At 58.5% G+C, this 15,076-nt stretch overlaps 1 protein-coding gene across 2 annotated transcripts in view; it reads right to left on the bottom strand.

Annotated features, from left to right (window-relative positions):
• Positions 1–15,076, bottom strand: part of CNIH3 (cornichon family AMPA receptor auxiliary protein 3) — a 232,413-nt gene that overhangs the window by 13,501 nt on the left and 203,836 nt on the right. Inside the window, exons 8-9 of one of the 2 annotated variants that reach the window (XM_035008662.1) lie at positions 12,774–12,917; positions 7,362–9,294 (exon numbers count right to left, since the gene is read on the bottom strand). In XM_035008662.1, the coding sequence (XP_034864553.1) occupies positions 9,267–9,294; positions 12,774–12,917 (172 nt within the window). In that variant the 3' untranslated portion in view covers positions 7,362–9,266. Of the gene's footprint in view, positions 1–7,361; positions 9,295–12,773; positions 12,918–15,076 lie in introns of those variants that run through there. The other variant, XM_035008663.1, reaches the window with a different exon arrangement.

Here is a 15,076-nt window from a genome sequence, read left to right as displayed (position 1 = left end):
GGATGATGGATGGAGGATGGGTGGGTGGTTGGAGGGTAGAAGGATGGATGGATGGAGGATGGATGGATGGATGGAGGATGGAGGGATGGGTTGATGGATGGATGGGTGGGTGGACGGATGGATGGGTGGATGGGTGGATGAATGGAGGATGGATGGGTGGATGGGTGGATGGATGGAGACAGAGGCAGAGTAGTTGACAGGTGCCAGCTCCTTGAGGGCTGAGAGCTGCAAGTTCATTTTATTCATTTTTGTACACTCAACGTGACACGTGACAGATTTCATAAACCTTCATGGAATAAATGAGTAAGTGGGTGAATAAATAACATACAAATGAATAAACAGATGGTTTAACTTTCAAGTTCTAATCTTCTAATATGTGTACTCCATGTCTGTACTCACTGTGTGGTTATCCTGAAAATCATGAATTTATTTCATAAGCTTACACGTATTTCAAGGCTGTGGAAGATATTCTGCCAGCTCAAGCATACTCACCACAAAGCCATGCTTACTGCTTCCAGAAGGCATCACCTTTCCTCCTGGTCCACCAGACAAACATTTATGCTCTGTCTTCACCTGAGAGATGCAGAACGGACATAGCATATGTGTCCAGCCTAAGCTCTCACAAACGAGCTGGCTTGTGCTGATAACTGAGTTCTGGTTCTCTTTCTCGGGCTTCTCCAGGATTCTGCAACTGAACCTGCCATTCTTCTGCACACATCTGAGCTGCTCTCCTCATGGGCCACGCATGAGAGTCCTCTGCCTGCAGAGCCCTGCATCAGCCACAGAGGCTCTGCACACACACCACACACGGCTCTAGGGGTCTAAACTGGGGCAGCAGCAGCCACTGAACTTAACTCAGTTTGCTGGTTTTTTCCTAATCGCACAGAGAACCTCAATAAAAGGAGATCATTGCAATACCAGCTGTCAGCTCCAGTGCGGTCCTGTAATTATCACCTTGCCAGACCTTGAAATCCTCCTACATGCTATGTCATGGTTCTGAGTTCATCTGAACTTATGAATTATTTGCAGAGATAATGAAACGTATCAGATTACCTTTCAACTTCATTAGAAAGGAAATGAACTGGCAAGGATACTGTAATGACTTACGAGAAGACTTTCATGTCCTTAAAATAGCTGACCGACTTCGTCTCTCCTCTGCTCTCCACCCTCCCTCCCCTCCTGTTCTCCTGCTACTTCCTTTTCCTTCTCATCCGAGGCTTAGAAGGGCAGGAGACTGGAGGGACCGATCATGAGAAAAAGTGTGTGTGCGTATGTGTGTGAGTGTATGAGTGAGTGTGTGCATGCACATAGGAGTATGTATGTGTGAGTGTGCGTGCACATATGAGTGTGTGTGAGTGTGTGCACGTGTATGTACATGTGTGTATGAGTGTGTGCACACATATGTTAGTGTGTGCAAATGAGAGTATGTACGTGTGTGCGTGCACCTATATGAGCATGTGAGTGTGTGCACGTGTGTGTGAGGGGTGTGTGCGTGAGTGTGCCCAAGCAGCTGACTCTGACTCACAGGGAAGGGACCCACATCTTCCTGCCTGCTTTCTCCTGCCCCCCACCCACACCCACTGCTTTGGGTGAGATTGTAGAAGGCAAGCCTCAAGCATGAAAACCAACCAGAAAGGATATTGTGAATAAAATTATCTTTTCCTTTTCTTTCCTCTTCCTCTCTCATCGCCCAGAAGGCTATTTATGAATGTACGGCACTCACCCAGAACTTCTTCCTCAGACTCTACCCCACTACCTAACACCCCCTCGATGGCCAACTGACAGTCCGCATGCCCATGGGAGGTGCTGCTGCGTGCTCACTGCCTGGCTGCAGGGCACGTCTTCTGCGTGGGTGGGCTGCACACCTGAGCGCCAGGCCTGTGAAGAGCAGCGTGCACCTGACCCTCCATGCTCTTCCCTGCTGTTGACAACACAGACAATCCTAAAGGCCTCAAACAGGTGGGGCTACAAGATGGAAGGGCCCAGCCTCCAATGAGCTCATGGGAGGCCACTGGACCAGAAGCTTCTCCCTTAGACCAGAATGAGCCAGAAATAAGCTCCTTGTGCATCTAGCATCTACCAGTAACCACATGTTTGCTTGCCCTGAAGTAGGGGCTGGACCAACCCCCCACTCAAAATTTGACTTGCATGTTGAGCCCGATGCCACACGTGGACCAAGAGGAAGAAAGAGTTTATAACTGACATGATGAGTCTCTCGGGGGAGCAGGGCAGGCTCCCAACAGGATGGCTGGAGAATGAGGAGGGGTCTGGCTTCTGTTATGATCGGGGGTGGGACTAGGGCGAGGGGTCCCACACACAGGCTGGGTTTTGTGCGGCTGGAACTCCCCACCCCCGGTATCGAGGGAGGGAGCATGCAGACCCTCTCCTCAGCTGGCCCAGATGTGGGGAAGAGGAAGAGGGGCTGAGGAGGCCCAGAAGCGGTCAGCAAACACACATGGAAAATGGAGTCAGCCTCCCTGTTACACCACAGCTGGAACCACCTGGACTTACAGGACATCAGAACCGAACCCACGATCTGTATTATCTGGCTCGACCCTGGCCGCCCCCCTGCTCTCCTTGGGACCAGGCCCACCAACCCCCAAGCTGGGCCTGAACAGAGGGCCATGTTGCAGAAGTGGTTGGGCCTAAAGTCATTGTCACTGTCCACCCACCATTCTCACCCTCGCCCTCCCCTCTGCGGCCCCAGCCGGGAGAACCCCCAGGGCCCGTGGGGAGACCCCTGTCTGCCAGGAGCAATGCTTAAGGGCTGGACTGCAGCTGCTTCCACATGCCAGGGAGCCGCAACCCGAGGCCTGGCTCTTTTTTCCCTCAAGGTTTTCTAAGCTGGAGTCTAGGGTTGGTCACTCCATGACTCTGGAGAGCCACCATCTGCTCCTGTGGGTCTAGGGGTTGTGTTTTCCTGATTCCGAGAAGAACGAGCCCAGAGAGGTCTTTGCAGAGAGGGGCACCTGCAGATGCACCGGCCGTGCTTGCACCTGCTTTATCACTACTGGGCCCAACAAGGCATATCCAGGACGCAGCTGCATGAGGCCTCCACATTCCTCCCAGGACACCGGTTCCCACGGACCGGAGTGGCTCTCTCGGCTTCCTGCTGATTCTAGAAGGGATCCAAAATTTCATTCAACATGGATTTGTGGCAGTCTCATGAGAACCAAGCCCGGCTCTGGAGCTACCTAATGAAAGCCTATCCTCATAGAGCTTATGATCCAGGGGATCCTGAATCCAGCCCTTCCTACCTTTTTCTGCACTTGGATTATGTGGATTAATTCTCATTAGTGCCATTCTCCAATTTGGGGCAAGCCCCACCTTTTCACACTCATTCCCATCCTTAGGTCCCTGTGTGGACCCATCCCACCCCAATACACGCTCATGTCTCAGGCCACCCTCGACCAGAGGGCTCTGCCCCACTCCTCCCTCGGAGTCCCCAGGGCCACACTTCACAGCGAGTGCCCTGCAGACCAGCCTCCCCCTTGATGCCGGGACCCGAGCTCCCTGCACAGGGCGATTGGGGAAAATCTGCGGGTGTGTTTAGCCCTGCAGGGCCCACAGGTGCTTGACCACAGATCTCTGCTTTCACCCAGCACCCCTCCACGCAGACGGCTCTCTGCAGCCCGTGGAGCCCAGAACGTCACCTCAACATCACACTTACTCCCTGCGGAGCTGTGGGAAAGTCAGAACAGCATCACAAGACCTGTGCCCTGATGCCGCCGACCAGCAACATTTCCCCAAGAGCCTCCAGCTCTGCCCTGCTGTTTTCATTGCCGCAGTCAAAACAGGCCGTCCCCGGCTTGGGGGCCCGATGGATGCCTCTCTTTATAATTTAATGTGGGGACTGGTGCTTAACCAGTTCTCCTTTCCCCCAGGTCCCCTGCTCTGGAATCTCAGAGATATATTCCTATCGGAAAGGTGATGCTGTTTCTCCAAGGTGCCAAGCATTTCTGAAAGGGCCAGGGTCTTCTGCTCAGAGCCTGGGCATGGCATTGGGACAGAAACTCTGCCGTGGTCTGTAAGTCTCTCTGCCAGCTGCCAGGATTCCTTCCGGAAGCCAAACAGCCTCCCTGTGCCGGTGCATCTCTCCACCAGCAGGTGCGTGTTTGCCCCTGAGGTACCTGGTCCAGGAGGAGAGGGGCCTGCCTGGGGGAGGGGTGTGTGGGGAGGAACCACAGCCGCACGGCTGGCTGGGAGCAGACACCACACTCAACAGCCTGCAGAGCCGAGCAGAGAAAAGCTGTGGTTCCCGAGCTCGTTCTGTGTGCAAAGCATGGCTGCAGGCACCCGGAGACGCCCTGGACCCTCGTCAGCCCCCCACGGGACGCATAACGCGTGAAGTGTGGTCAGTATTCACCCCAGCACTCACCCAGGACCCAGGCATTCAGCTGCAGGACATGGAAGACCCCAGGGACAGGACCCAGCGTCCAGGTGGTGGACAGGAAGGACAGCTGCCCCCAAGGTAATTCAAGGGCACTGGGGCACAAGTACAGAAGCACGTTCGTGCTCAGCCGTGTGCTCACGTTATGTGCAGGTCCTCAAGCCTTACAGCTGAAAAGTCTACTGTCCGATCATCTCTCGGGGACAAAAGCACATAAATGAGAGCCACTGGTGTCACTGCCTGTGTGGGAGGCAGGTCCGACCCCGAGAGCCCTGGACACTGGGCTCTGGTGCGCATGCCCTCGGCAGGGCTGGCCACCAGCTGCCACATGGCCGTGCCGCGGACGGGTGGACGTGAACCCCGGGTACTGGTCAACGTCCAGCAATGAGCCCGGGGGAGGCGTGCGAGGCAGGGGAGGGCACGCGATCTGCTGCAGGTGCACACGCTCCGACCGGGCTGATTTCGAGCTGCCAGGGCACCCCAGGGAGGACGCAGATCGCTATGCTTACATGGTGATCCCCCGTACGCACAGCACAGAGCACAGAGCATGGCAAGATGTCCTGAAATAACCAGGAGGTGGTGAGTTTTGACTCTTCGTTACCTTTGTTTTGAATATGATTTATTTCATTGTGAGCTTACATAAGCCGTTTTCAGAAGGGCCGTGCTCAGAGCAAGAGCCCTAAGAAATGTAAGGAGCGGCTCCACAGCCCAGCACTCACCAGCTGGGAAGGAAGCCTGCGTGGGCGTCATGTGGTGGCTGAGGGGTCAGGTTCAGCACAGGAAGACACTCCTGGGGGGCCCGGAGCTATCTGAGCAGAGCTGAACAGGAGCAGAAACGGCCGTGGCGATGTGGGGCAAAGCCCGGGGGGCCTGCTACCCTGCCCGGCTCCTGGGTGCGGGGGCAGCCAAAACCCAAGCCAGGGAGCGCCCCAGTGACAGCAGCGGCCGCAGCCCTCTGCCCAAGCCTCGCAGCCCAGGCCGCCTGAGACCCAGACCGCTTCACCAGCGCACAGTTTGGAAAGGAGCAGCCCCAGCCCGGGAACAGGAAGGGTTAGGAGGGGTCTGTGCAGTTGTCAAAGCAGCTCCACTCGCCTCTCTCGGGAGAGAACAAAACTGCCCCAACAGCGATAACTTCATTCAACATCGGTGCAATGGCCAAGCCTACAAACAGGAAGCACAGGGGAGATCTCGAGAGGGCTGAGCCCTGTTCCCCGGGATCCCGTGCTGGCCGGCCGCAGGACTGGGGGGTGGGAGGCAAGCAGCTAGCGTTCAATTCCAGGAAGGCTCCCTTCACGTCTGTGGTGGGGAGGGAAGCTGGACACTGAGGACCAAGGTGTGCTGAGCCCCCTGCACAAGCCCTATGCACATAACTCACTTTGATGATCGCAACCACACTAGCAAGGGAGGTAGTCTTGCCCCACCTTACGGACGGGACAGCTCAGTTTCAGAAACATCGGGAAGCTTGCACAAGACCCCGTAGCGCAGACCCTCCCGAATGTCGGGTCATGTACCCTTAGCTACTGGCTATGGAGAAGGCAGGTGTGCTGGCCACGCTCCTGGGACAGCGTCCCTCCCGTTCTCCCTCCTCCGGCCCTGTCCAGCATCACCCCTTCAGGAGTGCAAAGGGCTCAAGGCCCTGGGGACAAACAGACGTGGGTTGGAGTCGAGGCTCCACGCGTCACTGGTAACTGTCACTCGCGTAACCTCCACCAGCTTCAGTACTTGAACTATGAACCGGACCAGTGACAGCCCCTACTTCGCGATATTGTCGTGGGGGTTAAGGTGAGACCGTGCGCGTCGCATGCTCTGCACGGGGCCTGCGCGGGGCAAGCGTTGGAGAGCGGCCAGCACAGGCTGGAGAGCACAGCGCGGGAAAGAGGGGTCAGGATACTGTGGCCGGAACGAGGCGTCAGGCGGACAGCTGGTCCAGGTGACGTCCCCCCTCCCTCCAGAGGCCCTGGACCAGGATGCGCACAGGGCACAATGAGGACAGCGAGGGGGACCCACCTCGCACAGAGGGGGGACCTCTTACCTGACTTCCCACGTGCAGGGCACTCTTCCCGGTTCTTTGCAAATATGACCTCATTTAATCCAACAGGTCAGTGTAGTGGGTGTCATCATCCACCTCAACTTAGTGACATGGAAAGTAAGTGACCCCCCCCCAGTCCTGCTCTGCCCCTTTGGGCACAGCCAGGCCTACGGCTCTGCCCCTCCAAGGAAATAGGAATCGGGTCCCCACGGCACCTTCCCTGACACCTGTGCCCCTGAGAACCTCTCTCCCAGTGCCCAGAGCCGTGCCAGGCAGGGAGAGCCGCTTTGGGATGTACCCAGGGCACTGTCCCCTGCTCTGCCCTCCCCCCTCGACTGTGGGACAAACAGACAGGTGAAGATATCCCAGCAGGCAACGTTATGGGGGGGGCACATGGGGGCTTCGATGCCGGCCCCAGCTCTGCCCGCCCCTCCCTCGCTGAGGGTCTCTGAGGTCCCAGAACGTCTTCGTCTATAAACGCGGATAACGTGGACCCCACGGTGCCGCGAGATGCGAGCGCCTGGAGCAACGGCCGACACCTGGGTTCAGAGCTGTGGTCACCATCCCCCACTGAGGCGCAGCCCCGAGCCCCGGTCTGGCTCGGTCCCTGGGGCAGACTCACCCACCCGAGCGTCCCTGGCCTCCTGGTTGGTAATGCCCAGCTGCTTTGTGGGGTCGTTGTGGGCTGGGCGAGGTCATGGCACCTGGCGCGGCTCCAGCAGCTGTTCACCCCTGTGCTCGTGATTAGCTCTCACAGGACCCGAAAACCGGCTCAAGCCCCCGCCAGACCAGCAGAGATGGTTCGGGTTTGCAGCTTGTGGGAGGGGAGCGCTGGGGTGTTCGTGCACTTGCAGCTCTGCCAGCTTTCAGGGGAGCCCCTCAGGGAAGAACCCGCCACGGCGAAGCAAGGCTGAGGCCCGCACAGAAGGAGCAGAAACCAGGCACTTTGTCTATAGCTCTGTGGCTTTAAATCTCCTTTTCTCCAAAAATGTGTGCTAATCCAACTGTCGCAGGGGCCTGAGCTGCTTCGCTGGCTCTCGGGTGATGGAAAGGACACGGGGTTTTGAAGTCAGACGACCTGGGTGTAGAGGCAGGTCTGTGGCTGCTGAGTGACTATGGGTAAGTCGCTTACCCTCTCTTAGCTTCTGCCTCCTCCCTTAGAAAATGGGAAAAAGAAGAGTATCGACCTCAGAGGACCATGAGGAAGGTCAAAGAGGACATGAAAGCAGCCTAGGCGAATGTGGGCTACCCTTTGCTGCGAAGAGAAGGCAACATTCAAGGTCAGTCTCAGGAATCAGAACCTTGGGACGTCGGTGTGTCCTCCTCTGTGGGTCTGAGCTCCCTACTTCCATTTCAGTGGTCTCTGGCTAACTGTGTCTGCTATTACGGACCACTGCGCATCCTTCTGGAAGGAGGCAAAGTACAACAGCAAACAAAGCAGCTCGAGGGTGAGAAGTATGGCGAGTCAGGGCTCTCGCAGCCGGTCTTCTCAGGAAGGGGGTCAGATATGGGGCCAGCTGGCCCCACATGCAGCTCGCCCCCCAGCCCCAGCTACCCAGCCTGGACAAAGGGAAGTCTGGTCCCCAAAATACCGCCCAGAATCCCCTGGTTTTATACCTTCAGCCTCAGAGCAGAAGTCTGAGTTTTGTTCTCTGTACAATTTTAGAAGCAAAACACCTTTTGGAAACTTTTTTTCTAATGTGCCAACCCCGCAGAGCCGAATGCAGCCTGTCATGGGGTTTAAACGAGACCAGCCAGGTACGTGACACACTGGACCTGCCACGGCATGCAAACGTGTGCACGGCGTGTCACACCAACACCATTCATAAGCCTGAGGCACGGGCCTCCGCCAGGAGCTGGACACAGGTATAAGCAGTCTGTGCGTGTCCAACAGAAGCAAACAAGCAAGTTCTGGGAACAAGGTGGAAATCACTGTGCCCAATCCACATGGAACATCTCAGCCTTGTCATTATTTACAAGCCCCTAGAACAGCGGCTACCCACAGAGGACAGATTGTCAAACGGAAAATTCTCAACAAGCGAATGTCCCCGCGTGAACGATGCAGCAACATATGACTGTGCCGTGTCACTTCCCAGCCGCGGGCGCAGAGCAGGGACCGCAGTGCTTTCTGGGCACGTGGCTGCTCGGGGTCCTCGACTCAGGGTGGCTGTGACAATGTGGAGCCATCGATCCACGCTCATGGGCTCTGTGGTGCTCTGGATTGACAGCCCAAGAGTACAGCTCGTGGGGGCCAAGAACTAACACTTTGAACCTGTGAATGTTTTACAAAATCATTCTTCCCTCGGATTCCCACCTCCCCTCGACTTTGGACATAACTCAGGACGGATGGACAGCCCCACGCTGCGTTCCTGGGGTCGCAGAGCCGGCTCTCCCACCACAGAGTGCGCAAACAGCCCGCGGGCTCGGGGCCGGTCAGGGCTCAGAGGCCAATGTGTGCGCTCTCCAGGCCGTCCCACAGAAGCGCGGGGCATGGCCAGTGGTCAGAAGAAACACGAGGCTCAGGGGGTGCCACACACTCGGCCTGGATCCTGGGTCATTCCGTCCTGGGCAGGCCCCGGGCAGCCTGTCAGCCACCCCTCCCGCGGCCCCGGGGCTCAGCGTGCACGGCACGGAGATGTCGGAGAAGTGCGTGCGCTCAGGAAGCAGCAGTCCTTGCCCAGGAGAGGGCCCACGGCCCCAAAGGGACCACACCCTGAATGCAGGCTGGGCAGCGACCCCTTGGCCCACTGCTGCTGCAGGGGCCCTCAGTCCGCAGGTGTCTCTCACGCGTCCCCGTCTGGGCCCGGCTCCCGTGAACTCAGCCTCGGAGGACGTGAGCGGTCTGAGTTAAGAGCTCACTAGCGTGTAGATCATGCTGAATGCAGAGAGAAAAGGAAGAGAGGGAGTGAGCGGGGAGCCTGCGAGGGACTCAGACCGACCTTCACCCAAGGGTCCTTCCCCAAGCCGGACCCCATGGCTTCTTTCTCGTCCTGGCCCTGGAGCATCTACTCCCCGCCCTGCTGGCCCCACTACTTCCCACCCCACTGGACTAACCTGTGCTGTGAGCGTGCACCGAGTCCCTTGGGTAGAAGATGTGATTGCTCTAAGTGCAGCTTATTATGCTCATCCGCATGGTTATCATGGTGGCTGTGCCTCCTTCCTGCAGGTCCCCAGGCTGGGGCGTGCAGGGGGTTCTCTCCACCCCACCCACCTCTGTGATACCACACGATACCCCACGCTGGGAAGAGGCCCGTCGTCACCATTCTGAGGCCCCACTTGTGAACGCAGGCCCTCTGGGCATACAAACGACACGAATTCTGACCCGGGTCACTCCCTGGCCCTCCTGTGTTTAATGGAATGCACGCATTAAACATGCATTAGGAGCATGTGTCCTACGGTGGTGACCCAACGCAACCAGGGAAGGAGTCACACATCCCTGTGCTTTTAGGAAGGGCGGCAGGCTAATTCTGCAACATTGGATAACATTCCACGCCAAAATATACCACTTTGCCTTCCTGGCACAAAGAAAAACCACCCCCGTTCACATTATAGAGAGGAAAAAGGGTCATCTGAGAAAGAAAACCAAGCGGGAAGAAAGTCTGCTTCACTTCTAACCCTATCCAGTTTCCAAGGCCCTACGAGCTCCTCGGAGCAGCTGAAGTTCCATCTCTGCGAACCCGGTTCACCGTGTGTCCACGGAGCATCACTGGCCAGGCCCAAGCTGGAGGGTCTCCCTGCACTCAGGGGAGCCGGGGGTCACGTGAGAAGCGGACCATCGCTCAAGGTCACAGAGCCAGGGAGGCAAGGCAAGGAGCCACGCCCGTCTCTCCGTGGTGATACCGAGTGGGGTCACGGATGCCCTTTACTCACTCTACTCACTTTCAGACTTTCAGCCACTCATTCACCATTATTGAGCGCCTCTTGCATGCCACGCACCATTCTCGGTGCTGACAGACAACGGTGAGCGTGCAGACTGACACCTGCCTCGAGGGACCACACAGCCAAGCTGCAGCAATAACAAGGAGCTCGTGAGCACCTACTGTGTGCCACGCTCCAGCCAGGGCACCACAGACACACAGGCGGATGAGACAGATGGGGTGTCTGCCATCAAGTCGGCCAGAGAGAAGACAATCATAGAGGGAGAGGAATACACAAGAAGGAGGCAGCCGTGACCCAGAGCAATGGGCGGGAGGCTGGTGCCACCTCACCCTCCTGGCTTGAGAGATGGTTCCAAGGCGCAGGCAGACCGTCCACCCTGGACTAACCGCCGGTGTTTGCATTCCTGTTGGCTAGGATCCACCCCAGGAACCTGCAAGCATCTCCTGGTCCACGGGGCACCTGCTGGGGTATTTAGCACACGATGCTGAGACGAGTCCGGGCTCTGCAGCGAGACAAACGCGTCTCAGCTAGGGCCTCGGACACATTTCTCAATCTCTGCAAGGTCCTGTGAAATGCCAACCCCATCTTAACAGGGTCCCTGTGGCTGTCACTTCAGTCCATCCCTGTGCTCAGCTTGGACGCAGCTGTCCACCTGCGTGGGTCCCCCTTTCCCCCACAAGAGTGGCCGGGGCCGACGGTCCTGTGCGCCCACAAGCCCTGGCTCCAAGGGGCTGGGAGTTCTGGGGCGAGAGACACGGGGTCTTTGAGGAGCTCGGCAGAACCTCCGACACCAGGTTCAACAAAGAAGGGGGAGCCCCGGCTGCCACCCAGGGTCCCGCGAGGCAGGGAGCAGTTGTTCTAGTTTTGTTTTCGCAACAAAGTAACTAACAAATGCAACATGAAGGCAGAGCCAGACTGAAGGAAGGACAGATAGCCAGCCGGAATGTGTGGGACACGAGGTTTATAGGATGATCACGCTCAGGCAATGGGCAGGAGCCGCCCAGGCCGCCCGCCCGCCCACTGCCGCCCCCTCGCGCCCCCTCCCGCCACCCCCGCCACCCCCCTCCCACCCCCTGCCGCCCCCTCCACCCCCCACCGCCCCCCGCCGTGCCCCCCCCACCCCCCCATGCCCCCTCCCGCGCCCCCGCCGCCCCATCCCACGCCCCCCGCCACCCCCTCGCACCCCCTTCCACCCCCCACCACCACCCCCGCGACCCCTCCCGCGACCCCCACAGCCCCACTGTCCCCCGCCCCCACTGCCCCCTCCTGCCCCCCACAGCCCTGCAGGAAGGGAGCTACTTTGCTGTGACTTCCCAGGTCTTCTTTCCCACAACAGACGGATGCTGGCAACACAACTGAAATGAGGGGATGTGACCTGCCTCCATCTCCATCTGGACTAGGGTGGACCCCAGACGAATGAGGAAGGAGCCCGGGGGGCACGGCTGCCTCTGGGGCAGGCTCATGACTCTGCAGTGGGGGCGTCTGCAGACCCCCACAGAGGAGACTGAGCTCACTCCAGCACCTCACGTTAGCCCACGGTGTCAAGTCCTTAAGCCTGGAGGCCACCCTCTTTGGGCTCCCCAAGGCAGGAACCAGCTTGAGCGAGCTTCAGTGGCTAGAAAGTTCTGAGTTGGAGTCAGAGAGACCCGAGCACGGCTCATTTTTAAGTGTGGATAATGCAGCCACTCCCCAGCCCGCCCCAAGCCTGGGGCGGCCTCGCTAACACCCCACCCTCCTCTTCCTCATGTGGCTAGCACCAACAGTAGTACCGGGACACTGGCAGCTTTCCTGGCCAAACGCAGGTAGCCACCGCGTAGTGAGGTGGCAGGTGAAGTGTCCCAGAAATGAGCCCAAAGAGGAACAGGAGGGAGATGCTTTCAGAAAAGGTGCTCTCGGGGCCTGGCCATAGGCAGTCTGCTTTCAGCCATCTGCCTCGCTAGGCCGCTCTCTGCGGAGGTGCAGACATGGGGGCGGTGCTGAACAATCGCAAAGTCAGCACGGTCTACCTCATTAGCGAGTTACGTAACATGGGCAGAGTCGTGAGCCTGAGCACTCAGTGACCCCGCGTGCCCCTTTGAGACGTGCGACCGCCCCCCGGGGTCTCTGTTCTGTCCCCCAGATGTTTCCACGTGGACTAGGGGCCACAGGGGACCCAAGTGGCTGAGCTGGGGACGGAGCCCTATGGGGAAGGAGTGACCAGCTGTGTGTCACCAACCACCTCCCCAGAGGTGTGGGGACAATGAATTTCTCTGTGAGGCCCTGCGGATGCACCCACCAGGGGCCAGGCCTCCTTCAGGACCCGCCACCCCTCACGCCTCCATGCACAAGCCCAGGCTCCCGACCGAGTCAGACAGCTGGCATCAGACCCATGCGGCTGCGACCCCACCCTCACAGCCCCCCCCCCCCCCCCCCCACAAAAGCCAGAGGCACAAAGCGCCTGCAGGACCCAGAGCGCCAGGAGGGATAGACACTCACCAGTAAAGGTAGTAGAAGAAGGACAGGAGATAAAACGCGAGTTTGCACCAGGCCTCCTTCTGACAGTAGCTCAAGGTGTCCGCGTTCATGACCGCCGGCGGGTCGTAGGCGAGCTCCGAGCTGTCCGCTGGACAGTGGAAATACCTGCGGCGACAGAGGACACGGCGTCCTTGGCTCTGGGGCTTGGAAGGGCATCCGAGGGATCTCTGCGAAGCAGCGTTCCACCGCTGCCCACATCACTGCCCAGCACTGAGGGCCGCTCCCAGACACAGAGACCCTCCGGCACCACGGGCACCGCGCCCACAGAGAGAGCTGCTCCGAAGGAAGGAAACCGAGTCACCTGGAGGCACCGAGAAGAGCCTCCTTGCTCCAGGGCTGTGGGCACCCCTGTGGGCGTCAGCCCAGAATGGGGCGGCAACACGCAGGGCGGCATCACCCCCGACCACATTCTACCCTGATCATTAATGACTCTGGGTGTCATGCTGTCCCCCACACAGACCCTCTTTTCAAAATCCGGAACACTGGGGGAGAGATGTCACACTCCTGCAGGAGTGCGGTGGGGTTCAGACACTTTTCTTCTTGGTAGAAGGACCCAGAACAGCCAAAGAGCATTGACCATGGCGGGGGGCGTAGCAGCAGAAGGACCCAGGGGGAGCAAAAGCACAGGGCATGGGACAGAGGGAAGCTGAAGCAAGCTTTGTGTCTGTGGAAACACCCAGCGGAGGCCGGGACTCTGGTGGTGAGGCTGGGCGGGACTCAAGGGCCACCCCGCGGCTGACCTCTGGCCCCCGGCACGGCCTCTGCGGGCTGCTGTCTGTCACTTGGGTGAAGGAGGCCAGAGGTTGGGCCGGAGAGGGGCCCTGAGCAGATGACTCCCGGGCTCAGAAGGGTACCCTGTAACCAGAAACATGGGACCCAGTGTTCCAGCCTGACCTCACCCCCCAGAGGACAGCGACAGCGACAGTCATCACCGGGTGCCAGGAGGACAGCGCAAGCCGGGTTCAGTGATGCCTGCCGGCTCACAGCTCTCCAGGCCACACTCCTTGCCTCCCTGGGAGCACATTCCAAATCTACTGGCCTTGCGGAGACCTCGTTCCGTGGGGACAGGGGCAGCCAGGTGGCCAAGCGGCTCGGTGGAGAGAGTCAGGGCTCTGCGGCTACCGGCCACCAGACTGACCATCCTCCAGCCGGCCATTGATCCCCCCGAGCCTCAGCTTTGTCGTCTGTAAAATGGGGACGGAAGTGCAGAGACAACTGGGTGCTGGATGCAATACTCTGCCAAGAATGGGACCGGACGGAGGTACCCCACTGCTTTCCTCCACTGCCTGAGAATAGGGCGGGAGGGGCCGGGTCTGCGGGACAACGTCCTTAGCCCATGGATGAAACAGAGAAGGGGCCTCAGCTCACCCGGTTGTGTGGATACTGGGTGAGCTAAGCCCACACAGTCCCTGAGCTGGCAGGGACTACATTCCGACGCCACCTTGTTCCCACCTGACTGCTCTCCAAGCTCAGACTGCAGGGGGTTACCCTCACTCCAAACAGGACGCTCTCTGGGCGCTGGTTAGGAGTCTGCCTTCAGCTCAGGTCAGGATCCCGGGGTCCTAGGCTTCTCCCTCTGCCCCTCCCCCTGCTTGTGCGCTCGCGCTCTCTCTTTCTGTCTCTCTCGCTTGCTCTCTTTATATAGCAAATAAATAAATTAAATCTTTATAAAAAAAAAAAAAGCACAGGACTTTCTTGTGTAACTGAGTCACCTTCCTTTCTCCCTAACCTGCACTTTGTCCTCTCCTCCTGCCACCCGTCAGGGGCGCCATCCCCTCCCAGCCAGCAGCTTCGAGGCTACCTCTGCCCTGCCCACTGCACCTGCTCACTGGCCAAGGCCAAGTTCACCTCCACGTGAACTCTCTGCCCTTCCGACTTCCATCGCTCTGTCACACTGGGGTCAAGTCCATCCTCTCTTCACCTGCGATGCCATGGTGACCTCCCAATTCCAGATTCACAAGTTCACCCTCCTACCTGTCCTCCCCATGGCTGCCACCAGTCATTTTCCTAAAACTAGGATCAGGCAATGCCACTTTCTCCCCGAAAAAGCTTCTGAGCACTTCCATTTCCTTCAGAATACGTTGATTCCAACTTCCCCAGCAGAGAGCTTCGGACCCTCCACCCCTGATCCCTCTGCTGTCTGTCAAGCCCACGTCCATTCACCTCCATCCGAGGACCCTGCATCCAGCCTCGCTGAACCAGGGCCCTTCCCCAGCACACCGAGTGCTGTCTCACCTCTGAGTCTGTGCCCGTGTTAGCCCCCC

This window comes from Mirounga leonina, unplaced genomic scaffold (genome assembly GCF_011800145.1).
Source record: "Mirounga leonina isolate KUSES-001 unplaced genomic scaffold, KU_Mleo_1.0 Mir_152, whole genome shotgun sequence".
In the NCBI taxonomy this organism is placed as follows: Eukaryota; Metazoa; Chordata; class Mammalia; order Carnivora; family Phocidae; genus Mirounga; species Mirounga leonina.
Note: the sequence above shows the minus strand (reverse complement) of the source record. Positions and strands in the feature narration are given on the sequence as shown.